Source organism: Taudactylus pleione, unplaced genomic scaffold (assembly GCF_031769625.1).
Source record: "Taudactylus pleione unplaced genomic scaffold, aTauple2 ptg000685l, whole genome shotgun sequence".
Taxonomy (NCBI): Eukaryota; Metazoa; Chordata; class Amphibia; order Anura; family Myobatrachidae; genus Taudactylus; species Taudactylus pleione.
Window position 1 is genome coordinate 2,197,941 of NW_028285087.1, and position 27,516 is coordinate 2,225,456.

Here is a 27,516-nt window from a genome sequence, read left to right on the forward strand (position 1 = left end):
CTTTTGCAAAAGCGTGGACAGACTGATAGAAACTAAATACCAGAGGTAGAGAGCAGCACAGGCAAAATCTTGGAGATAGGAGTGGCAGGAAGTAATCATTTGGCAGGCGAGGTGGCATGCACTTGTGAAGTGAAGAGGGTGAGCTGGAGTGTGAAGGGAAACGAGGTCAGAGATGTAAATAGGAAAGGATTGGGTGAGCGCTTTGAGTGGGAGGAGTTTGAGTTGAGTTCTGAAGCGGAAGGGGAGCCAGTGTAAGGCTTGTAGGATGGGAGTGCGGCATTGTGACATTTATCTTTATATTAAACTCCAGTCAATAATGTTCTGACTTTGTATTCTTAAGGGATTCACATCCTAGATACTGTAGATTGGTTATTAGGAACAATATATAGCTGAAATACAGTGGCAGGATACTAGAACAATACTCGGGCATTGATTGTAGGAAGTGCCAGACTCTTAAAGACCTGAAAACATGAGCAGGTTAATTGCTATATAAAGAAGCAGGCATGATTAACTGTAGAGCTACTGTACTAGAGTAGAAAAATTCCATGACCGTGTCCTTGCCTGGAAGGAGGCATTATAATAAGTCTAAAGACCAGAGCTTCTGACATAATTTGTGCGTGTAAGAAGCATGGCAATTCAATTAAACCCATAGATGTGTGAAAAAGCAATTTAACAACTTGAGGCACTAAAGTGGCTGGCAGGCATTCACTTATATCATGCATGTGTTCTTTCCTACAGAAGACATGTTAAAATTTAAATGAGGCCTGTGTATTTGCCAATTTGGATTTACGACCACTGTTAATGATTTCCACTGCACACGGTTTTAGTAATGAATTCTCAAAAATGAATTTAATTTCTACTAGAACATCATAGAAACAAAATAATGCATTCCATTAACCACTTAACTGACAATTTTTCCAGAAAAATCGGTCAGAAATTGCTGGGTCAGCAGGGGATTCAGAGGAGATCCATTCTGCACACGTGTAGAACAAATTTCCTCTTAAAAAAACAAAGCAGGGAGGTGCGGTCACACCTTTTCAGCTGAAGTACAGCTGGCTGTGTTTGCATACCATACGACCATGTCAGTTAAGTGGTTAATAGAGTATACATTTATGCACAGATGCATACTAAACATGAATATAGTGATTCTTCACTTGAAACAATGTAGTTTTTCTATCTTCTAAAGCAGGCTGGTACTGCTGCATCTTTTACTGTATTATGAAATCACATAGTAGACACCCCAAATATAAATTGTTTCATACAGGAAATGAATGCATAAATGCAACATTATTCATAAGAATCTAAAGTGATCACAATATGGAGCCATTTCAATTATCCAGGATATGGCACCACCATGTTCAGCTGCACAGATTACAATTTAATACGGTAAATAATCTTCGCTCCTTTTTCAGTGCACCTTTTTGGGGTACATGGAAAAATTAGCGAAGGTGGGGGCACAGCACAGAGAATTGAATTGCCCCTATAGGTTTTAGGACCCGCAATATCTGATTTGTCATAATGCCTTGGCTTACATACTGTCCTAAAATGGGGAGGAAAAACAGTCTAATCCCTATATACAGGTCACATCAGGAGCCCTGATTAGACAGATGATAAAGCAGCAAAGATAGATTAATCACCTGCTTTATTTTTACACGGAGTTCATACATGACACACAACTCGCTCTTTATATTATAACCCCTGGACCTGCCATAACCACAAAATTATGTACATGCATATATATCCTCCAAGTAACGTTGCATGTTTCTCTTTATTTTATACTAACATAGTTTCCTGCGGTTGCCCCCACTACAGGTAATACCGTTCTTCATGTCCTGGCAATACAGCCAAACAAGATGTCTGCTTGCCAGATGTATGATCTCATCCTAGGGTGTCACAAGGAAAAATATGGACCGGGGTTAGAGGACATTTTCAATAATAATGGATATTCCCCTCTAAAAATGGCTGCGTTAGAAGGCAACACTGTGGTATGTATATGTTCGGTTCTCCAGAAATCTGAATGCATCCAAATTTCGCGAATACAGGTAAATTCGAGTCTTAGTTCTGATCTCCTGAGGAGATCCGGGTAAATCCAAGTCGCGGTTCTGATCTTTTCAGGGTTTAGAATTCAGATTTTTAATCTGAATTTCGGGTTTTGGATTGCATAAATGACATGATTTTAGCTGTTTTCAAAACATTTTATTTATTAAAAAAAAAAAAAAAAAAACAATTGATGGTGATTTTGTAGAAACAAAACACAAAATGAATCCAGATCCAAAACCAAAACACAGGGGTTAGCGCACATCTTTACTTCAAAGGAAATAAAAAAGCTTTATTCCGCAGGTTAATGTAATAGGTTCTACATCATGAGATGATGAGGAAGACATTTCCGATTTACCTATCATTTTATAGAAAGTACTAGATAAATAATAGGTAGAAGTTGTTTGGTTTTGCTATGGACGACTACTCCACTTAAACCTTCTAAACGGGTGTAGAAGAGGACAATACATTTCATCCAATATGCACTGTAAAGATCCACAGGTGGCCTGGAAAACATGAATGGAGGACAGAATGTGAGAAACTCTTTTAAATTGTGTCAGTTAATAATGAATTGCCATGTACTAGGAGATCTGGAAGACATGAACTTTTAGATGTACTTGAGGACCAAGGTTGGCCACCCCTGTTTGAGAATCTACAGTACGACAGTTGTGGAAGACCTTTTCTGTAGTAGTAGAGCATGTAGTAATAGGCTTTGTGTGTAATACATTCTAGTTAATCAGGACCTCAAACGGGTCATGTTTTCCAGGACACCTGTGGATCTTTTGTGTGACCATTGGTAATACACCTGTTAGGTGGTATGGAAAATGTGAATGGTTTGGTGACCTGAGGACTGGGATTGAGAAACACTTTGCTAGACTACAGCCCAGTGGTATAATGTATGGCACCAGGGTCGCCATAAGGGGGGACTGTCGAGACTGGAATCCTGGGCCTGCACACTCGGACAGCGGGGGGGGGGGGGGGGCCTGCACACTCGGACAGCATTGTATTAAAGTGAGTAGGGTGGGACCTGCTGTTCTGACAGTAACTAGTCTGTGCAATAAAAAGCCAGAGGGGGCTGCACCTACCCGCCCATCTGTTCCTACCGCCGGGCCGGTGCAGTCATAGTACAATAAAGTTTTATTTGTTTGAAAGGCGTTAGGCGCAGGAAGGTGGTAGGAGCGAGGTTAGGATCAGCCACAAGAGAAGATAGTAAGTCTGAATGGGATGCGGGGTCTGGCTAGTGCTGGAGAGACAGAAGGGGACTGGATGGGCTAAGGAGACAGCGCAGGGCTGGAGACACAGAAGGGGTGCTGGCTGGGGAGATAGAAAGGGTGCCAGAGAGAGACTGGAGTTGCAAAAACCCTGGTGGGGCCTGCCTATTTTTTAGAGTCCTGGGTACCACAATTTCTGATGGCAGCCCTGTATGGCACAGGTTCTCAAACTCTGTCCTCAGGACCCCAAACAGTGCATGTTTTCCAGGTCTCCACACAGAATCACAAGTGAAATAAATTGCTCCACATGTGGATCTTTTAGAGGATAATTATAATGATTGGTGGTAGTGCCAATACGCCTATATTGGGGACACAGGGAAAATATATAGGAAGTATATAGCAATATATTTATTATTATAATAAAGACATTGCTTCAAATAAAAAAGGTGATCAATAATGAAAGTAGTATATAATCTCAAAAATACATATAAAACATATTCTGAATGTAGAAGAAAAAACATAAAAATCACATATCAAAAAAAGACCATCAGCTATAAAATCCAATATTGAGTGGTTTAAAATTTTGAATCAACTTTTACTGTGTGATCAAGAACTTCTAAGTCACAAAGTGGCATAAGCATAAATCATTGTATCACTGCAATAAGCAAGTAAAGTATCCACTCGCAGTGATTTCCCTATTCGGACTCCTATAACTTCTTGTAACTTTCCCAAAGTCTTAGTTAAACTGCTTCTCCATATACAGTTCCACATAAACAGTCCTGGTGAGTGTAGCCGGCAATTAATGCTGGGTTCCGGCAACAGCTAAGTTCCGGACTGAGGATATGGTAACCTGGTAGATAGTATCAAAGGAGCTGACCACAGTTATACAATTCAATGGCTTAATACAATGTTATTACTGTGGTCAGCTGCTTGGATACTACATTAATTGCCGGCTACACTCTCCAGGTGAGCAGACCGCCTATGTGTGAAGCAGCCCCCTGGCCGCGGCTACAGCAGTGGCATCTAGTTTACATTGAACATCACACGGATCCCCTGGCCGCGGCTGTAATAGCGGGACCCGGCTCACACTGAACATCATACGGACTCCCTGGCCGCGGCAACAGCAGTGGGACCCAGCTTGTATTGAACACCATACGGACCAGGTGAGCAATTGAACTACATACAGCAGCTCCCCATTCATGACTAACTGCAGCAGGTCGCAGGGGTGACACACAGAGGCCGGGTCCCCCCCGCACTGACACAGGTGCATTGAGGCAATATTGGAATTTGGCTGACCTTGTTTTACATGTGGAACTGTATATATGGAGCCTGTCACGCTCTGGCTAAGATGATTCTCCGCCACAAGATTAGAAGATGTTGTGGAACCAGGTTGAGGAGGGAACAGGAGGCGAGGGGCCTGGATTAGTGACTTCCTCATCCACCAGTACCGTATGTTGGCGAGACCTGACCAAAGGTGTGGAGTCTAACTTACTGGGAGGGTGTTCACCAGTGACCCCTCCAAGCGGGATTTGGGCTTAAGCTGCACCCAGTAGGCAGGGCGCAGCCCTTTGGTTAGGTATCTGGCACAAGTGGGAAAAAATGGAAGAACATGACCACAGGGCAAGCACAGGAGAAAGATATTGGAGGATTGTACTAAAGGTATGTAGAGGGCCTGATTCAGAGCCGGACGCTATTTGCGCTCGCTCGTTCAGAAAAAGGGGGTGGCTATTCAAATGAACCGTTCGCTCTTTGCGGTCTGTTGACGCCTATAAGTCTGAACGAGCGAACAAAACATGCGGTCGTAATTTTGAAAAAGACACCCCCTGGCCGCTCGCACCATACGTCATGTCCGCTATTTATTTGATTAATCGAGTACATCGAACAGCGTATGAACTGCTCGCTATTCTTGTGGTTGGTTTTTCCTACCGCTATTTTGCGAGCAGTTCTGACTATAGAATAACCAAGTGACGTGGTCAATGACGCTGCTGTTTTAATTATGCACACCCTTAAAACGCCCGTTTTGACCTTTAAGCACGCCTGCGTTCGGATCTCCACTCCCCGTTTTCAAGCACCTTCCCCTGTTACCACCCACATACGCCTCCTCCTGTCACTCAAAATAGCAGGCATTCGCTATTTAGCGAACAAATGATTTTCGGCCACACTGACTGGTTCGCGCATGCGTATTACAATCCGTACGCATGTGCAGATGTGCGAACATCGCTCGGAAAGAGCGAACGGCCGCTTATGAGCGGCTCTGAATGAGACCCAGAGAACACACTTAGTGGTTTCAGTCGCAATGCTGGTGCAGGAGATGGTATAATGAGCGGGTACTTGGATGATGTACTAAGTACACACACTGTGGCCTCAGACGCCGCACAGGAGAATGGCATCACGAGATTGTACTTGAATGATGAACTCAGTACACACGCTGAGGATTCAGCCACGGAGCTAGCACAGAAGATAACTTTTAATAGATTGTACTTAGAAGACGTTCTGAGTACACACACCATGGAAAACACTAGGAACAAGTCATTAGAAGGAACGGAGCTTGGAACCTGGAACGCTGCGACAGCAACTGGAAGTAACGATGTTGTACAGGCAACTTCCTGGTGTCCAGAGCCCGGTTATATACCGTAAGGTAGCAGTCCATTGGAGGACACTGTCAACTGACCGCAACTAACGCTATAGTACCATTGGGTAAAGGGTTAGTCAGGTGAAAACAGACTGTCATGGTTGCGTCCATGACGGTAACCACAGAAACCAAATCATGGAGCGAGCACATGGATGTCCTAGTGGACCCCAGGTATAATCCTCAGCTTGTCACTCGCCGCCGTACCTGGTGTCTGACCACTTTAGAGATCAGGAGAAGCCGGCGCTGAGGTGAGTAACGGATGATCTTAGGCCGCAACCTGACAGTACCCCCTCCCCAGGGCTGCCATCAGAAATTGTGGGGCCCGGGACTGACAAAATAGGCAGGGCCCCCCACCCCCCGATATGGAAACTTATGGCCGCATTCCCTGGCTTACGGCCCTGTATATCTGCATCTGCAGCACAGACACACTGAACATTATATAATCCAATGCACAACCACACAAATAGATGGATTATTGACCCGCATACCTCAGGATCGTATCTCCATAAATTACACATACCCAGAATCAGCGCAGCCAGGTGCATCTGGTGTGTTATCATCAGCTGATAATAGCTGTTGGCGTCTCCCAGCGGTCACATGTCATGGGCGCATAACATGCGTCACCGCCCGTGGCCGGAAGCACATGACTTCCCTCACATTACCGGGAACGCACACATCGCATCCCGCTACCTGGCAACAAGCGCACTCACATATGTATTGCGCCGCTCTCAGCTGGAAGTGAAACACACGCAGGCGTCATATAGCCTAGCAACACAGTGTATATAAACATAGTACACTGTTGTTGCTATAATATCAAATATTTTATATCCATAGCAGTAAATACTAATAAAACCCAGATCAAGTTGATTGTTTTGTATATGTGTATATGTATATATATATATATATATATATATATGTATATATATATATATATATATATATATATATATGTGTGTGTGTGTATGTGTATGTATGTATGTGTGTATATATATATATATATATATATATACATACATACATACACAGTACATATATATGTGTATATATATATATATTATATACTGATTATTATAAATATATATGTATGTTCATTCATACACACTAATATATATATATATATAGTCTGTCCAGCCCAGCACAGTGACAGCATGTGAATCTTACCTTACCCTTTTGCTCCAGGGCCAGGCTGGTGATGGTGCGGCAGCGGCTCCTCTTCTCCATTAGCTTGCGCCGCGCTGTGACGTAGTGACGTCACGCGCGCCGAATAAGGACACTGAGCCCGCCGCCTGCCATGAACGGGTGGCTTGTCCGCTGCTTCTGCCGATGTACAATAAAGTTACATCGCCAGAAGGAGCGGACAGCAGGCACCTCGTTCGCGGCGTGCGGCGGCATCCGTCCTTTCACATTGGGGACGAGGAAGGGTGGGTTAGGGAGCGGACCCTCTGGGAGCAACAGTAGCGGAGGCGGGCGAGCAGTAGCAGCGGGCCGGGCCCCCCTTTTCTGTCATTGTCTCCGGGCCCGGGAGAGTAGTCCCGACAGTCCCCCCCTGATGGCGGCCCTGCCCCTCCCTTTCAGGGTGGACTGTGGACACCCACAAGGCTTATCAGGAAACTGCTTATGAAATGCTCTAACCAGTTGTGGAGCATGGACATCAGGCGCCTTGATCCATGCTCGTTCTTCAGGTCCGTACCCCTTCCAGTAAATGAGATACTGAAGATGATTCAATTGGTGTCGAGAGTCAAGGATCTTTTCAACTTCAAATTCAACTCCCAAATGAGTCTGAACTTGAGGAGCCTTGGGTGGAGAACACTGAAATTGATTAAGGATTGCATGCATGTAATGTTTTGCAGGCCATAGGACAGCAGTCAAAAACATTTATGAAGTGCACCTCAATTGATCACTCCATTCCAATGTTTAGGGTGGCCTTACTAATTCCAACTGATTTGCTATTTTATATGTGTATTTGGCAGATCCTATGTTGATTGATTTGTGTCTTATTTACTTTATATAATGTGTTGAATCCATTTTCTCAGATGTTTCAGCACTTGGTGCAGAAGAGAAGGCAACTACAGTGGACCTTCGGCCCTATCAGCTGTTATCTTTATGACGTGACTGAAATAGACACTTGGGAGAACCCACAATCTGTATTAGACCTGGTGGTCTCTGGGAAAAAGAGAGAGGTATGTATCTCCTTTCAATGTGGTCATCAAGGTGCAATGTGGATGGTAACAAAGTCTTGTGTGTCATTGTCCTTTAGGGGAAGGGGATGTAGTTATGAGACCGGCAGCCGCGATGCCGTCTGTCTCAATACCAACAGGGGAATCCCGACAAGGCACTTGAGATAGGCGTTGAAATACAGACGCCTATCTTAATCCCGATGCCGGAACGACGAAGGACGCCAGCCTGAACGAGGTAAGTCCGGGACACACTTAGCGTTAGCCGTGGGGGGAGGGGATGGTTAGGTTTAGTGAGTGTAGTGGGTTTAGGTTTTGGGGGGAGGTTAGGGTTAGGCACCCCTAGGGGGGAGGGTGAGGGATAGGCACCACTGGGGGGGTTAGGCACTAAGGAAGGAGGATTACGTTTAGGCACGAAGGGGGGAGACAGGTTGAGGCACTAACGGAGAATGTTAGGGGGTGGGGAGGGTTAGGGTTAGGCTACAAGAAGGGAGGGTTAGGGGGGTGAAGGGGGAGGGTAAGTATACTTACCCGACCCCTGTCGGGATACCAACCATCAGCATGCAGCTGTCGGTATTCTGACAGGAGGCATCCCGAGAGCCGGCATTACATGCCGATTCAATTATTTGTATTACAATTAGATATGACATGAGAGGAGGATCAAGAAGATAAATGAAATGCAGAAGAGATTGGGTGAGAGAAAGTATAATTTATGGCGTTTAAAAACATTTTCTTCAAATAACACATGCCCATTAATATAGCCTATACTAGCATGGTAGTGCCTACATTCCCTTCCCAGAGAGGACACTGACGTCATCAGCTACTGTCCAATGTCATTCCATACCATCCACGTGGGCATAGAGGTTGAATATAATCTTGTGGGGAGCGTAGCGAGCCACCATGCCTGAAGTGAGCCCGCGAGGGGACAAGTTTCTTCTCTAGGTGGATTTTATGGGCATGGAACCGCACTTCCGCCCTCACTGCACGTCACTTCTAGGTCCCTAGCGTGAAGGGGAAATGAGCTCAACCATACTAGCATGGTGAATACATGTTACAGATAGCACAGACCTTATAGAACAGGTTGGTTAATAGAAATAGACCTGGCTCTTCCCGAATGTCAGTGATGGCTTTTTCTCAAGAGGCCAATCCTGTCTACCCAATGTCATCAGTAGGTCAAGAGTCGCTCACTAGAACCCAATGTTCTATATGTCGGGATGGCAAGTCCATACCAGCTAGTAGTCAAAGCTACAGTACTACTTTGCCCTTCCTGTGTATGACTCCTGCCTGGTAATTCTTCCACTAGGTAGCTCAGAAAAAGATTCAACATGCCAACCAAGCAGGAACTAATGAGGGTGAGGCAAGCATTACTGTCATTATGAATTATTATTAATATTATTACCAACATTTATGTAGTGGCACCATATTATGCAGACTTTATTAGAGCACACTCGCACTAGTCCTATACTAGGTTTAAAATATGCATATTTGAACATATGCACAACTGATCATAGCCCACTGTTCCATTGACATGCTCTCACTAAACTTGGTCTATGTGAGAGCGCCATCAGTACAGCCCAGTTATACCTACTCTGTTACTACTGGATATGTGACTGATAGGCGACGGCATATGACTCGCCATTACCTATAGTTGCATATGCTTAGCCCTGGAGCACATGCAAATGCAAAGACACGCAAGGTACGCTCATTAAGCCTGCTTGCATTCAACTCTAATGATTACACTGGGGAACAGGCAATCTGTTGCCAGGGATTTAAGAGTCAATTTCGATTCATTTTGTGCTCCTGATCATGAATATGCCATGCTTATTTTTCAATTTGCTTCTAGTTTTTGAAATATGCATATGTCTTTAATATTTATGAAAAATGTAATTAAACAATGTTAAAAAATAGTTTAAAAGAATTTTTTTTTTATTCTGATTAGGGATGAGCGGGTTCGGTTCCCTGAGAACCGAACCCACCCGAACTTCGGGGATCCGGGGCGATCCGAGCCCAAGCTCGGATCTCCCTGTCTGCCCCGGATCCCTCTCCCGAGGCAAAACCTCGAGATCTGCTGTCGGATCTCGAGGTTTTGCCTCGAGCGGCCATTTAAAAAAAAATGCCTTTGCCTTTAATGGGCAAAGTGCTGATTGGCTGACAGAGCCGTCTGTCACGGCTCTCAGCCAATCAGCATTATGGTGCTCATTTGCATGTAGCACGGACTCGTGAGATCCGTGCTACATGCATCTGTGTGATTGACAGTGACACAGAGCACAGATGGGTCAGTGAGACCCGTCTGTGCTGCTGTGTATTTCAATGACACAGATGCACGCACGGACCAGGAGATCCGTGCTACTTGCATCTGTGTCATTGACACAGAGCACTAACGGGTCCGTGAGACCCGTCTGTGCTGCTGTGGTAAATAAAAAAAAAAAAACCTGTGTAAAAAGAGAAAAAAATGGCGTGCCCCCCCCCCAAAAAAAGAGCAACCAGCCCCGGGCATTAGTGACCCAGTGCTGGGTGTGCTTAAATACAGGGGACAAACGACATAGGGGTCCCCTGTACTTAAACACAACCAGCACCGGGCTAGTCAGAACCAGAGCTGGTTGCCAAAATACGGGGGACAAACGACGTAGGGGTCCCCCGTATTCTGCGCAACCAGCTCTGGGCTCTGATCCGGTCCTGGTTCTGGAAATACAGGGGAAAAAAATGAGTAGGGTTCCCCTGTATGTTCCAGAACCAGCACTGGACTTTTTCTAGCGGGGGGCTGATGCCACAGCCAGGGGAGCCCTTTCACCGGGCCCCCCAGCCGCAGCATCAGCCCTGACCGCTAGTCAGCCCAGGCCGGGGATCCCTGGAGAGCTGGGGACCCCCCCAATAAAGGGGTCACCCTCTCCAGGGCACCCCAGGCCCAGGCTGATAGCCCGGGGCTATCCCCGCCACCCCTGGTGGCGGTGGGTGGCGGGTTGATTGTGTGGTGTGGTGTAAATAAAGAATATCAAACATTGTCTTTACAAGTAGAACTGCAAGTCCCAGCAAGCCTGCCCCGCATGCTGGTACTTGGAGAACCACAAGTACCAGCATGCAGGGCATTAAGGGCCCACTAGTACCTGTAGTTCACCTGTAAAAAAATGTTTAAAAAAAACACAGGACACACACACCGTGACAGTATAAGTTTATTAAACATACATACACACACACACATGTACACATACTCACCTATGTAACCCTGTAGCATCGGTCCACTTGTCCGGTAAAGTATCCATAGGGGACCTGTGAAAAAAAACATACTCACCATCTCCTATGCGAGGTTCTGTCCTCTTCGTTCCAAAGTAGGCATCCCCGGACTTGGCAAAAAAAAAAAACGAAAACGCGATCCACGAACTTAGTACCGTTCTATAGAACGGTACTTCCCGAATGAGAGCTTAGCGGCGGGGTATCACCATGGAAACCCCGCTGCTAAGCGTTCATTGGCTGAGAGAGGCCATCTCCCGTCTCTCAGCCAATGAACGGCTCCCTCCATTGTAGTCAATGCTGGGAGCCGCAAGGTTATTAAAGTTTACCCTGCGGTTCCCACCATTGACTACAATGGAGGGAGCCGTTCATTGGCTGAGAGACGGGAGATGACCTCTCTCAGCCAATGAACGCTTAGCAGCGGGGTTTCCATGGTGATACCCCGCCGCTAAGCTCTCATTCGGGAAGTACCGTTCTATAGAACGGTACTAAGTTCGTGGATCGCGTTTTCGTTTTTTTTTTTTGCCAAGTCCGGGGATGCCTACTTTGGAACGAAGAGGACAGAACCTCGCATAGGAGATGGTGAGTATGTTTTTTTTCACAGGTCCCCTATGGATACTTTACCGGACAAGTGGACCGATGCTACAGGGTTACATAGGTGAGTATGTGTACATGTGTGTGTGTGTATGTTTAATAAACTTATACTGTCACGGTGTGTGTGTCCTGTGTTTTTTTTAAACATTTTTTTACAGGTGAACTACAGGTACTAGTGGGCCCTTAATGCCCTGCATGCTGGTACTTGTGGTTCTCCAAGTACCAGCATGCGGGGCAGGCTTGCTGGGACTTGCAGTTCTACTTGTAAAGACAATGTTTGATATTCTTTATTTACACCACACCACACAATCAACCCGCCACCCACCGCCACCAGGGGTGGCGGGGATAGCCCCGGGCTATCAGCCTGGGCCTGGGGTGCCCTGGAGAGGGTGACCCCTTTATTGGGGGGGTCCCCAGCTCTCCAGGGATCCCCGGCCTGGGCTGACTAGCGGTCAGGGTTGATGCTGCGGCTGGGGGGCCCGGTGAAAGGGCTCCCCTGGCTGTGGCATCAGCCCCCCGCTAGAAAAAGTCCAGTGCTGGTTCTGGAACATACAGGGGAACCCTACTCATTTTTTGTCCCCTATATTTCCAGAACCAGGACCGGATCAGAGCCCAGAGCTGGTTGCGCAGAATACAGGGGACCCCTACGTCGTTTGTCCCCCGTATTTTGGCAACCAGCGCTGGTTCTGACTAGCCCGGTGCTGGTTGTGCTTAAGTACAGGGGACCCCTACGTCGTTTGTCCCCTGTATTTAAGCACACCCAGCACTGGGTTACTAATGCCCGGGGCTGGTTGCTCTTTTTTGGGGGGGTGCACGCCATTTTTTTCTTTTTTTACACAGGTTTTTTTTTTTTTTTTTTACCACAGCAGCACAGACGGGTCTCACGGACCTGTCATTGCTCTGTGCCAATCACACAGATGCATGTAGCACGGATCTCCCGGGTTCGTGCTACATGCAAATGGGCACCATAACGCTGATTGGCTTCCTGTCTGCCACTGCAGTGCCACTCCTAGATGGGCCACGTGTTTGTGCCGCCCCCTTGTGTCGCTTAGCATAGTCATCCAGCTTCCTCGGTACAACCTTTTGGCCTAAAAACAATATTGTGAGGTGTGAGGTGTTCAGAATAGAGTGGAAATGAGTGGAAATTAATGTTATTGGGGTTATTAATAGCGTAGGAACAAAAAAAGGCCCATTTATGTGATTTTAGCGTTTTTTTTTTATTTTTTAAGAAAAAATCCAGATCCAAAACACAAAACCCAGAACCCAAAACACGGAAGGGTGGTTTTGGCAAAACCAATCCAGATCCAAAACACGAAGAAAGATCCAGATCCAAAACCAAAACACAAAACACGAAAAGTGTCCGGTGCACACCCCTAATTCTGATTAAATTTGATTTGTAAAATGTTATAAAAAGACACAGGATAATTACATACATGTGTTAGGAAGCTATGAGAACCGTTTTTTGTAGGATTTTCTTTTGTATTCTTGTTGCGGGCAGTCCCTCTGCCGACTCCAACAGTAATCGGCCATCATGTGACGATCCCACCTTCCTTGATATCTTTCTTCCATTACCTGAATAACCTTGGGGAACCGTTCACCCTGTTCTTCGCTTAAATCTCCTAGATTGAACGGGAATTGATCTAAATGGCTGTACAAAAAATGTACTTTAATACTCATGTTGGCACCTACTTTCTCGAAACACTTTAGCATGTTGTGGACTAATTCATGATAGTTGTCTGCCTTGTGATTGCCTGAAAAATTTTGAATGACAGACACATAACTCAACCATGCTTCAAATTCGGTTTCCGTCATAAATGTGGTAAAATTTGGATCCTTCACCAGTTTCCGTATTTGTGGACCGTCAAAATTCCTGCCTTTTAATTTTTCAATACTAAGAGATGGAAATGTTAGACAAATATACGTGAAACAATCGCCTGACTTGTCCAATGCTTTTTATAATTGTTTCATTAAACCCAGTTTGATATGGAGAGACGGCAGTATGATTTTTTTTCCCTGTCAATTAAGGGCTCATGAATGATGTTGGCTTCTCCTACAGTTATAAATTCTCTTGGAGGCCATACGGTTTGCTGCCAGTGTTTTTGTTTTGCACAACTATCCCATAAGCATATGTGACAAGGATACTTAGTATATCCACTATGCTGCCCAAGAATAAAGTTATTTAAGTCGACACAAACAGACCACTGATGCTGAGAATAAGCAATTTTTTCTAAGACTAACTTGATATTTTCTTACTGCTCTTTAAGTTTTGTTGAATGACTGATAGGAATCGACGCAAATTTATTCCCATTAAGTAATACACATTTTAAGCTCCATTAAGAACTATCCAAAAGAGCCGCCAGTCTTCTGCTCTATATTCTGGTAAGACCATCATCTGGAGAAGTTCCGGAATATTGTTGCAATACACAAGATTGTTATCTTGGCTAAAGAACGGCAGTATGGCTTGCTCTCTATTTCAATACGACGTTACAACAACATCCGGCTGAAGACAGTGCTTTTCTTGAAGTCTGGATGCTAAAAGCTCAGCTCCTTTTTTTTTGTGATAAATTCAAGTCACGAATTAAATCACTTAGTTCCTTTTGACAAAATTTGTTTGGAGTAGAGGAACTTTCTCCAAACTCGCTTTCATCTGTGTTGTCACTTGCACTGGATGAAATGAACATTTCCACATCATCACATTCAACTTCGCATAAAGATCTGAATGATGGTACAGGTAACTCTGCGCTATGTGTTATCGGTTGGTTTGCAGAATTCATACTTGGGTAATTCCCATTTGCGTTTCTTAAATCGATTCATACCCTTCACATTTACAGCACATAGGAACAGGAGGTGTGCTAACTGCGTCACTCGGTCCTCTCCGTTGCTCCTCTCTGTATGCTGGGAAGAGGCGTGGCTGTGGTCTGAGGATATGCCAGCAGTGCATTGCTCCTCTCTGTATGCTAGGAGGAGGCGTGGCTGTGGTCTGAGGATGTCCCAGCAGCCTCAGCAGTGCATTGCTCCTCTCTGTATGCTGGGAGGAGGCGTGGCTGTGGTCTGAGGATGTCCCAGCAGCCTCAGCAGTGCATTGCTCCTCTCTGTATGCTGGGAGGAGGCGTGGCTGTGGTCTGAGGATATCCCAGCAGGCTCAGCAGTGCACTGCTCCTCTCTGTATGCTGGGAGAAGGAATGGCTGTGGTCTGAGGATGTCCCAGCAGGCTCCGCAGTGCATTGCTCCTCTCTGTATGCTGGGAGGAGGCGTGGCTGTGATCTGAGGATGTCCCAGCAGCCTCAGCAGGGCATGGCCACGCCTCCTCCCAGTGTTAGTGAGGAGATTTGAATGTATGTGTCTCAAACGTGACTACCAGCTACGTTATCACAAATAGGACAAATTCTTGTTATTGTTGAAAGAGGGTAGTTGTTAAAAAAGCAAAACTAAGTCAATTCTGTTAAGTAAAGTGGCCTAGACTAGTAAGGTACTTCAAATGGAGAAAATAATAGAATTTTATAATTTTTATTTAATTTGAAAACTGGAGCCAACTCAGTAATAGCGAAGATCTAATGCGAAAATAGGACCTGGGAGTACTCTCAAACCGATCTTAAATCCTTGGCAAGATTTTTTTTTTTTTGTTCCCCAGTGATTGATCAATGGCCAGTAACCAGAGTGTCAATGACTGTGAGCTGTGACAGACATATATAAGTTTATGTTAGTGCTCCAGCATATGGCACTGACTTGTTTCTGCCAGCACTCCGAACACACAAAGCTCATATAGACAGTTATTCTCCGTTATAAATGCTAATTTGCAAAGCATTCCATGTGAATACATTATACATGTTACCACATTGCTATTCCTTCGGTAAGGCACAAATTGCATCAGGTGATAGGTCCATTTTAGTACCAATAGTATAGAAATCATGACTAAATATAAGCACATACAAGAATCAAATTCTGATCTGTAACATTAGCATTTCTAAAAAAAAACACAACATAATTAAACATTATAAATAATAATATAAAAATACCATATTAGGACCTCTGCCCATGCAATGGTTAATGTACTGTGTGTGGCTCCATTTTGTGAGTTCAGTAAACTGTTGTCTAAACATTTCTCGCACAACCCTAAGGGGTACATACAAACTACACAGTGATGTGGTTGGAATCGAACTGGTGGTGTGAGATAGCAGTGTTAACTACGGGTATGGATTAAGAGAGAGACAGTAAAAAGGTCGACATTGTCTAGATAGACCCCAGATGTTAGACAGTCAATAGGTCGTCTGGAACATAAGGTCAACTGGGACAAAATGTTGACACACTAAAGGTAGACATCTAAGAAGGTCGACAGGTACAAATGGTCGACCTGGTCAAAAGACAGAAACAAAAATGCTCGACATATAATTTATTTTTGTTTTCTAGCCCTAATCTTCACCCTAACCCTTGCTCCTGGTGCCTAACCCTAACCATCCCTTCTAGTGCCTAACCTCCCTCCTGGTGCCTAACTCTAACCATCAGGGTAAGTGCCTAACCCTAACTCTCCAGTAAGTACCGAACCCTAAATAGTCCCAGCCATGAGCCTGGTGGTGGGATGGAATAGTAGCAGTGGTGATGACAGGGGCTCTAATTTGGCACCGTCACATCATCAGCTGGCCCCCAGGAAAAGGGAGGTGGGCTATGTATGTGTGTGTGCATAACGGTGGGTTTCGTTCTGATCGAAATGAATATTACACACACGTGACCATTTGAGTGAGTACAAATGAACACACTTTATTTACAAGTAACAAACAATTATCATACAAAGTATACAGTATACTCAACTTTTGTCTATGTATTCAGATGACACCAATAATTTATCCTCTTCAACATAAGATTTACTTCATCTTCATCTGGGGAGCCCTCGTTTCAATAACGCCCAGGTACAGTAGTTCAATATACATTGCAGGCACCCTACTGCAGTCTCAGGTCCATACACGAGCCAAAGAGCCTTTGTCTAGCTCTTGATTTATATACCCTAATATGGGTGTTGGCGTTCTGGATACTATGCCCTTATTAGTTACAAACTGGGTACCAAGCACTGATTGGTTCAACATAGCATGGACCATTCTTACCTCTTGCACATGCTCTGTAAGCACTAACCTATACTACCAGATAAAGAAATACAGTAATGACGTGTCCTAATGTCTGGAGATAAACTCTTCCAAACCCCCTTTGTGTAGAATCTCCCATAATGCTTAGCATCTCTACACATCTTACAATGGTAACCCCACTGGAATGTGGCTCACTGTCTACTGATAACACCATATAAGGTATGAAGGGCTCATTAAACATCTAATAATAATGACCGGTACGAGTTAGGGCTCCTCAATTTATGTCTTGATTGACCTCAAATTGTTATATGACCACTCTATGCATAGACTGCATGAATACAATCTCTTTTCAAACCTCAATGGGGCCCAGCAAGGTTTGTGAGTTACAACTTATATGCCTATGTAGAAATTTATTATTTAACCTACTGGTTACAGTGTGGCTATGTGGGGGGCATGGCTTTGTCACCCACACCCCTCATAAAGGCCCATGGTGCTTCCTAAGTATGAGTTATGAAAGCACAGTTCCTCAGGGGTGTGGCCTTTTTACCTAAAATTGAAAATAAAACAAAGGATGAGAATTTTATACTGTAAAACAAAAATCTTCTGCAACAGAAACAAAAATAACAATATTCCTGTGTTTTCTGTTTTCTTAACCTTCTAGATTCTCCACTGATGAGTTTTCCTTTTATTTCAGGCCCGACGGATACTGGACCTCTCCCCGGTGAAAGAACTGGTCAACCGAAAATGGCAAAAGTTTGGACGGCCGTACTTCTGGAGTCTGACTGCTCTCTATGTCATTTACATGACCATTGTGTCTCTAGTTTGTGCCAATCGGCCTCTCAAACCAAGAACCGACAACATAACAGACGTCAGGGACATCACCATTCTGGTGCAGAAAACCCTAAAAGTAAGAACCTTTAAGTTATGGTCAACACTAAGATTTCCTCTGACACCATGATAGAGTACAAAGATGGACGTATATCCGCTTTGGGATACATTCTGAATACCGGCGAACGGGATCTTGGTTGTCGATATACAGACGCAGGAATCCCGATGCCCGTCAGAATGCCAACGTCGGTATCTAGAAGAGGATCAAGATACTGACGTCGGCATCCCAACTGCCGGCATTCTGAAGGTAAGTATCTGGGTTAGCGTTGGGTTTAGCCCGGGGATGGGGGGGGGTTAGCTTTAGGGACCTCCCCAGGGTGGGTTATTCTACTGGGAGGTGGGGTTAGGGTTAGGCACCACAGGGGGGAGGTTAGGGTTAGGCACCACTGGGGGAGGGTTCAGGGGGAGAGGGGGAGGGTTAGTATCCTTACTGGCACCTGTCAGTATTTTACACATAGGATGCCGCGATCGGTCTTCTGACCCCTGGCATCCCATCCACCGGTATTACATACCGATGATCGCTACATGACTAGGTTTATATCAGAGCCATGAACTACTTTGGGCGTCACAAGTGGACCAGAGGTGAGGACATATCACAATAAAAGCTGCTTTATATGTAAATAGCAGAAAACAATTAGATTAAATTCATAAAGAATAGGGACAAAAAGTATCGTTTGCATTTAGGAGCCATACAGATCTTTTACGGAGCTAATCTTTGCAGATGTGTATGTCTGGGGAAGGGCCGGGGGTATATTCAGCTTAACGTTACCACCCCAACACTGAGTGTACATCAGGTAATTGTTACGATCCTCTAGCAATTGCTAGGACCGAGATGGAGGTGTTGGAGATACATGGCACATCGAAGAACAGACACAAGAAGAATATTTAAATCATGGCAGTTTACTAAATAAATGATATGATGGACCAGTGAAAACACAACATGTCAATGGTGCAATAAGGAGCTGAAACCATAGGACAGTCAATAGAATATACTGTAGGTTTACAGTCCAAACTAAAGTTGTTAAATGGCCAGGAGGCCTAGTAGACAGCGATGCTTGAAACGTGGTGAAGAAGCAGGATTGCTGGATGGCCTGGAGGGCCTAGTAGACAGCGATGCTTGAAACGTGGTGAAGAAGCAGGATAGCTGTATGGCCTGGGGGCTCTGTAGACAGCGATGCTTGAACCGTGGTATAGAAGCAGGATAGCTGTATGGCCTGAAGGGCTCTGTAGACAGCGATGCTTGAACCGTGGTATAGAAGCAGGATAGCTGTATGGCCTGGAGGGCTCAGTAGAAAGCGATGCTTGAACCGTGGTATAGAAGCAGGACAGCTGTTTGGCCTGGAGGGCTCTGTAGAAAGCGATGCTTGAACCGTGGTATAGAAGCAGGATAGCTGTATGGCCTGGAGGGCTCTGTAGACGGCAATGCTTGGACCGTGGTATAAAAGCAGGATAGCTGTATGGCCTGGAGGGCTCTGTAGACAGCGATGCTTGGACCGTGGTATAGAAGCAGGATAGCTGTATGGCCTGGAGGGCCCTGGAGACAGCGATGCTTGGACCCAGGGTACTTGGGTCACTTAGAAGCCGGTGAGCAGAATACACGCAGCACGTACAAATTATAGCTGGAAGTCTGGATGCACAGAGAGCAGCTTGCATAACCAAAAGTTCCACATGAAAACTCTATAGCCGACCGGCGGCGACAGTCCAGGAAGTTCAAATAGGATCAGCTGCCAATCAGGCAACACTAGGAGGAAACATGTGAAATCCTCTGATGTCTGGGTCTCCTAGCAACCGGCAACCTAGAAGCATGGTCAGTAGCAGGAGGAATAATGGCAGGAGACCAGTCCTGGACTGGACTGTCCATCAGTGGTGCTCCCCCCAAGTGCAAAAAAAATATATATTTTTTCTGTGTTTGTGAATTGTGTGCACTGTGGCTGCACGTGCATCAGCGCCAAGCGTGCGCCTGTGTCCCATAAGTAAAAGGCCGGCTGGCTTGTCTGTTAAAGGGTGCTGTAACCCCCCAAAGGGCACTCCAAACAAAATAAAAAAATATATTTTTTTGTGAATTGTGTGCGCAGTAGCCGCACGTGCATCAACAAAGTAGTGCCAAGCGTGCGCCTGTGTCCCATAAATAAAGGGCCGGCTGAATTGACCGCTAAAGGGTGCTGTAACCCCCAAAGGGCACTCCAAACAAAATAAAAAAAAAATTTCTCTGTTTGTGAATTGTGTGCACTGTGGCTGCACGTGCATCAACGAAGGAGCAGCGCCAAGCGTGCGCCTGTGTCCCATAAGTAAAAGGCCGGCTGGCTTGTCCGTTTAAAGGGTGCTCTGACCCCCAAAGGGCACTCCAAACAAAATAAAAAAATATTTTCTGTTTGTGAATTGTGTGGGCTGTAGCTGCACGTGCATCAACAAAGGAGCAGCGCCAAGCGTGCGCCTGTGTCCCATAAGTAAAGGGCCGGCTGGCTCATTTCTTAAAGGGTGGTGTAACCCACAAAGTGCACTAGTCTCCAACAAAAATAAAAAATCATTTTCTGTGTTTGTGTGCGCCTTAGCCGCACGTATATATCAATATAACATAAATGGAGGACCAAACTTTCTCTGATAAAAATAAAATAGGGAAAGATCAAGAACCACTTCCTCCTAGTGCTGAAGCTGCTGCCACTAGTCATGACTTAGACGATAACATGCCATCGACGTCGTCTGCCAAGGCCGATGCCCAATGTCATAGTAGAGGGCACATACAATCCCAAATGACAAAGTTCAGGAAAATGACCTTGAAAAAAACATTTAAATCATCTGAAGAGAAACGTAAACTTGCCAATATGCCATTTACGACACGGAGTGGGAAGGAACGGCTAAGGTCTTTCCCTATGTTCATGACTAGTGGTTCAGCTTCACATGACGATGGAAGCCCTCCTCCCGCTAAAAAAATCAAACGAGTTAAGCTGGCAAAAGCACAGCGAAGAACTGTGCGTTCTAAGAAGATATCACAAATCCCCAAGGAGAGTCCAAGTGTGGTGGCGGTTGCGATGCCTGACCTTCCCAGCACTGGACGGGAAGAGGTGGCTCTTTCCACCATTTGCACGCCCCCCTGCAAGTGCTGAAAGGAGCACCCACAGTCCACTTGCTGATATGCAAATTGAAGATGTCACTGTTGAAGTACAACAGGATGAGGATACTGGTGTAGCTGGCACTGAGGAGGAAGTTGGCGAGGAGGATTCTGATGGTGAAGTGGTTTGTTTAAATCGGGCTCCGGGGGAGACAGTTGTTGTCCGTGGGATGAAAAAGCCCATCACGGTCATGCCTGGGCAGAAGACCAAACATTCCACCTCTTTGGTCTGGCAATATTTCTATCCAAATCCGGACAACAACTGTCTTGCCATATGTACCATATGTAAAGTAGGGATGTGCGCCGGACCATTTTTGCCGGATTTGGTTCTAATTCGTCGTCCGGCTTTGGATTTGGATTTGGATTTGCCAAACTGCGGTGACTGGCTTTGGATTTGGATTTGGATTTTTTTACAAAAATTGACAAAAAAAGCTAAAATCACATAAATTGGTCTTTTTTTTCTTCCTAGAGTATTATTAACCTCAATAACATTAATTTCCAGTCAATTTAGACCATATCACAGCTTATAATATTGTTTTCAACATTATTGGCCAAAGGTTGCAGTGAGCTGACTGGTTACTAAGCGACAAAGCAGCGGCACACAGACACCACAGTATAAAGCACATCTATGACACATTGCCACACAGCAGTGGCAGAAATGAAAAGTAGTGCACCCACCCAGTGGGGTACGGCCAGCAGAGTCACAGTACTTGTTTACAAAGTGGGCTACGGCCCTAGGAGTCACAGTGCACAATCTTATTAGCATTACACCGCACATAGGGCCTGATTCACATTACACCATAAAGTAGTGTCTCTTATTTATGTTACGACACACAGTAGTGCCCCTTTTACACAATGCCCACAGTAGTGACCCTTTTACACAATGCCCACAGTAGTGACCCTTTTACACAATGCCCACAGTAGCGGTGTCCCTTACACAATGTCCCCCAGCAGTGGTGCCCCCTATGCAGTCCCCTTAGTAGTAGGGTCCACTATGCAGTGCCCCCAGTAGTATGCCCCCCATTAGCAGCCCCCCCAGTAGTATGCCCCCCATTAGCATGCCACCCAGCAGTATGCCCATTAGAAGGCCCCCCCAGTAGTATGCCCCCCATTAGCATGCCACCCAGTAGTATGGCCCCCCCAGTAGTATGGCCCCCCCAGTAGTAGGCTGCCCCAGTAGCAGGCCCCCCCCAGTAGTAGGCTGCCCCAGTAGTAGCCCCCCCTGTAGTATGGGCCCCCCCTGTAGTAGGCTGCCCCAGTAGCAGCCCCCCCCCAGTAGTAGTAAGCCCCCCCAGTAGTATGGCCCCCCCAGTAGCAGGCCCCTCAGTAGTATGGCCCCCCCAGTAGCAGACCCCCCCAGTAGTATAGCCCCCCCCAGTAGCAGGCCCCTCTGTAGTATGGCCCCCCCAGTAGTATAGCCCCCCCCAGTAGCAGCCCCCCCAGTAGTGCAGCCCCCCCCAGTAGCAGGCCCCTCTGTAGTATGGCCCCCCCAGTAGTATAGCCCCCCCCAGTAGCAGACCCCCCCCAGTAGTGCAGATCCCCCCAGTAGTATGGCCCCCCCAGTAGCAGAAACCACCCCAGTAGTATAGCCCCCCCCCCAGTAGCAGGCCCCTCTGTAGTATAACCCCCCCCAGTAGTATAGCCACCCCCAGTAGCAGGCCCCTCTGTAGTATGGCCCCCCCAGTAGTATAGCCCCCCCCAGTAGCAGACCCCCCCCAGTAGTGCAGACCCCCCCCAGTAGTGCCCCCGGCCCTTGCACAAATAAAAAAATTAAAAATAAAAACTTACCTGTATCCCCGCTCCCGCGCTGTCCGCTCTGTCACACGCTGAGGAGGGAGCCGGAAGACGGAGCTCATGTGTGAGCTCCAGCCGGCTCCCTCCGTGCAGCAGCCAATGAGAGTCTGTGTGACTCTCATTGGTTGCTGTAACAAACACACAGCTGCCGCTGGCGGCTGTGTGTCTGTGTCTGTGTAGGGCAGAGCGCTATCACTGCGCTCTGCCCTACACGCGAGGAGACCTGATGTCGGATTCTCTAGTGAGAAGCCGACATCAGGCGGCCGCCGTTCGGCCCCGAACGGGGATCCGAGTCAGGCGGTGAACACCTGAACAGGGTTCGGGTGGACTCGGATCCCCAATGTTCGGAGCGGTTCGGATTCCACAGAATCCGAACCGCTCATCTCTAATGTAAAGGTGAAATAAGTAGGGGTAGGGACGTTAACCACCTAGGAATATCCTCCCTTATACGGCACCTGCAGCGCGTTCATAAAAAGTTACTGTCAAGTTCAGAAACTTTGGCTAAGACCGTAAGCAGTCCAGGGACACCTAAATCCCTTTTTCCTGTTTTATCCAAGGAATCTGTGGATGAGGAGGATGAGGACGACATCTTGCCTCCGTAGAGCCAGTTTGTGCAGGGACACATTAATTGCCAGCTTGTTTTGTGGGGGCCCAAATGAACCAATCATTTCAGCCACAGTTGTGTGGCAGACCCTGGCGCTGAAATGATTGGTTTGTTAAAGTGTGCATGTCCTGTTTATACAACATAAGGGTGGGTGGGAGGGCCCAAGGACAATTCCATCTTGCACTTCTTTTTTTTCTTTGCATTATGTACAGTTTGGGGCCTAGTTTTTCTAACTGCCATCCTGTCTGCCACTGCAGTGTCACTCCTAGATGGGCCACGTGTTTGTGCCGCCCACTCGTGTCGCTTAGCATAGTCATCCAGCTACCTCGGTGCAACCTTTTGGCCATAAAAACAATGGTGTGAGGTGTTCAGAATAGACTGGAAATGAGTGGAAATGAAGGTTATTGAGGTTAATAATAGCATAGGAGCAGAAAAACCCACAAATTCTGTGATTTTAGCTGTTTTTATGCTTTTTTAAAAAAAAATACAGATCCAAAACACAAAACCCAGAACCCAAAACACGGAAGGGTGGTTTTGGCAAAACCAATCCAGATCCAAAACACGAAGAAAGATCCAGATCCAAAACCAAAACACAAAACACGAAAAGTGGCCGGTGCACACCCCTAATTATCATGCAGAGCTGTCTGTTACTCTTGGATATACAATATAACTGCTGAGTTACTTCTATTTCATTACATAATCTTATCCATAAAGTAGCGTTGGGCCATATCGTAAAAGTAAACTACAATACCAACCTTATAAAGGCTCTATGGTCTATTTACTAAGTCTTGGATGGAGATAAACTGAACGGAGATAAAGTACCAGCCAATCAGCTCCTAACTGTCATACCACAGGCTGTGTTTGAAAAATGATAGGACCTGATTGGCTGGTACTTTATCTCCGTATAATAGACATACATAATATATTATAATAATAATAATATTATAATACATAATAGAACCCTATTATGTACTTTAAGCTCCTTTTTCTGGAGAGTGGAGCCATATCTAACAGTTGTGTACGGGATCCCGATGGTCAGAATCCCTAAATATTTTTGTAAGTATAACCTTTCCCCTAACCCTCCCTCTAGTACCTAACCCTAAGCATCCCCCTAACCCTAATACTTGCCTCCACAATATGTCTGTATTCTGACAGTCCTGGATCCTGCTGTTGATATAGTGACCGTCTGTATCCTGACTGTCGGGATCCCATCCCATATGCAATATGTAGTTATTGAATGTAATGCAGCTCTGTTCAAAAACAGAGCAGAGGTGACTGAGCATTTGATACACAGAGGAGGGGAGAGAGCGTCTCACGTGCAGCATGGCAATGAATCATTTGGTGCTCACCGTAGCGCTGCCCTGTAGCCTCTTCCGGGGACACAACCCATGGATGGCCCCAAAATGCAACCAAGGGGAGGCAGTTCTCTATATTTGCCTCATTACTTAGGTCCCTATGTATTTTCCGAAAGTTCGCAGGAGGGCATGCACAAGCTAATGTCATCTGTAGGTTCGGACCCCATTTAAATATATATGAAGAAAACCCAGGGCGGGCTGCATCAAGCATCGCATTTTGGATGCATTCCGCCACTGGTCGCATGTTTACCGACGTTTACAGCTGTCCTTTGAGGTGAGTGGAATCGGATATGCCACAACTCACACCCTCAGAATCATCCCTTACATCCCCACATTTGAGGTTCATAGTTACTATACCTCTCTACAAATCTTCAAACGGACTCTCAAGACCGACGACTTCATCAAAGAATTCCAGCTCTCATTATAACTTGCTGCCACATGCTCCTTTCTCCCAGTCTACCCCATCTCTGCCATGCCTGTTTGTCTGCTCTTCCCCCATTAGAATGTAAGCTCTCATGAGTAGAGGGCCCTCTTCCCTCTTGCGTATACTTTTGTCCACTCATTTACTCCACACTACAGCACCCCTTAACACTTGAGGGTCTATTTACTAAGCAGTGATAAGAGACAGAGTGAAAAGTGATAAGGTACCAGCCAATCAGCTCCCAACTGTCATTTTTCAAACAGCCTGTGAGATAACAGTTGGGAGCTGATTGGCTGGTACCTTATCACTTTCTTATCACTTTTCACTCTGTCTCCTAACACTGCTTAGTAAATAGACCCCTTAGTTGCTTATTTGAGTGTTTATGATCGATAATGCAGCAATGTGTATAACTATGAACCATGTCCTTGTCCTGCATTGTTCTGTACGTCACTGGTTTCTTGTTCACTTATTTGTTTATGTACTTTGTAAGGCGCTGCAGAACACTTGTAGCGCCATATAAAGGATAATAATAATATGATCTATGTTCTTTTTTTTTTTCCTTCCTAGGAAGCTTATCTCACTCCTCAAGACCATTTACGCCTGGCAGGAGAAATAATCAGTGTTATAGGAGCAATTATAATTTTATTACTCAAGGTAAAATAGATGTAGAAACCACCAAAAAATTACATTTGTATCTCTTTTGGATTCTGGTATCCTGTTTGATCACAGCTATTAGATAATTTTGAGACCTATTTAGTCTTATCAGGACTTTGCACTGTAGAAAAAAATTACTGTTACTGTGTAGCCCATAACTTTTTGAAAACTGGCAAAAAGCTCAAATATCAAATCATGGCATGTCAGTTATATCTTTTTTAAATTTGCTTTGACATCACTGGCCATGTCCTTATGAGTACAGTACATTTTATTAATCAAAGTAATACAGTTTTCACAAGAGAACAATCGTCCCTATAGTCCTACTTGCCTATATTCCTGGGACGGCTGAGAGGCTCCCGAAAATCAGGTAGCGTTCCCGGCTGCCCGGAAGTGTGGGCAAGTCACCCGGATGGCCGCCCCCCGCCAGCGTCGACTCCTCTCGCAGCTGCTCACTTATACAATACAAGTGGGTGGTCCAGGAGGGGAGTGATGACCCAATTCGTGCTGAATCACGTAATCGTGGCCCCGCCCCCTGCTGCACTGTGCCATGATCTCGGCATTGTGTAGCGGAAGCGATGATGCGATGGCGGAGTCACTCTCCTCCCCCAAACTTGCGTTGCTCCCCCTGCTGTGCTGACCTGGCTGCTGTCTCCCGGAGAAGGCAGCCGGAATTGGCAGTAAATATGCCCATTGTACTCTATTGTGATGGCGATATGCAGGGCAGTAGCTAGGGCTGTTTAAGGGAGCAGGACCCTGGGGGGTGGCACCATCGCTGTCACACCACGGCACCTACATTTGGCTTGTTGTTCCAGGCAGTGCTCTTCCTTCTGGTTCAGGCCGTCCTTCTGTGTGACATGAAGACATCACGTTTGAGGGGCGGGCCCAGTAGACGGTGCAAAATCACCCTGCTCCGGAATTTGTGATAAATGAATCTATTTAGCGAACTCTGAAAAGCATAACTTTAGAAGCTCATCTCCGTTGGCTAACGACCTGCTTCTATGTATGCGCAATCGGACGGTGTGTAGTAATGAAATCCCAGAAGTATAGTGATAGTTATTGCCTCCTCACTGGGACAGCATCTTATCGAATGTTCTAGCACAGCAAGTGTGGTTTGATATATAGCAATAAAATAGCATTTTGAACTCGTGAGATAATAAGAATTCGAATATTGATAAACAGGCCACATAATTAGATTTTGCCAATTCCTTTATATAATGGGCAGATTTATATGGAGACTGGATCATGGACAGTGACACTGAATGCTCTATTTTCTTCTGTTTATGACTTTTCATGTAATAACTAATAAAGCCTGTCTGTTCTACATAGGGATATACGATCCCTTCTTTGGCGATCTGTAAAGCGTTATTCCTGAATATAGTGTTCGGAAACACAACAGACACTTTTATACTGGACTCAGAAATGTATATTTATTTAGCTACATCATAATGGATAGCACGGTTGGTGTTGTGGTTAGCATTACTGCCTCACAGCAGAGGTCATAAAATCAATTCCCTGTCACGACTGATCTGTGTGGAGTTTGTATGTTATCTCCGTGTCGCGTGAATCCTCTCTGGGTGCTCCAGATAATAAATAGTAACTTGTATCTATAATACCTCCCTAGATTCCGGACCTGCTTCAGATAAGAGAAGGGAGATATCTGACGCGAGCTGTACAAGGAGGACCCTTTACCCTCATCATGTGAGAACCTTGGGGCTGTACGGCCATACGTAGGCCTTATCT

General features: G+C 45.7%; 1 protein-coding gene across 1 annotated transcript in view; it reads left to right on the plus strand.

The window, feature by feature from the left end:
• LOC148477858 (transient receptor potential cation channel subfamily V member 6-like) overlaps nucleotides 1-27,516 on the plus strand; it is an 86,055-nt gene that overhangs the window by 48,430 nt on the left and 10,109 nt on the right. Inside the window, exons 7-11 of the mRNA XM_088456097.1 lie at nucleotides 1,813-1,985; nucleotides 7,914-8,060; nucleotides 17,646-17,858; nucleotides 25,690-25,776; nucleotides 27,398-27,474. Coding sequence (XP_088312223.1) covers nucleotides 1,813-1,985; nucleotides 7,914-8,060; nucleotides 17,646-17,858; nucleotides 25,690-25,776; nucleotides 27,398-27,474 — 697 coding nt within the window. The remainder of the gene's footprint in view (nucleotides 1-1,812; nucleotides 1,986-7,913; nucleotides 8,061-17,645; nucleotides 17,859-25,689; nucleotides 25,777-27,397; nucleotides 27,475-27,516) is intronic.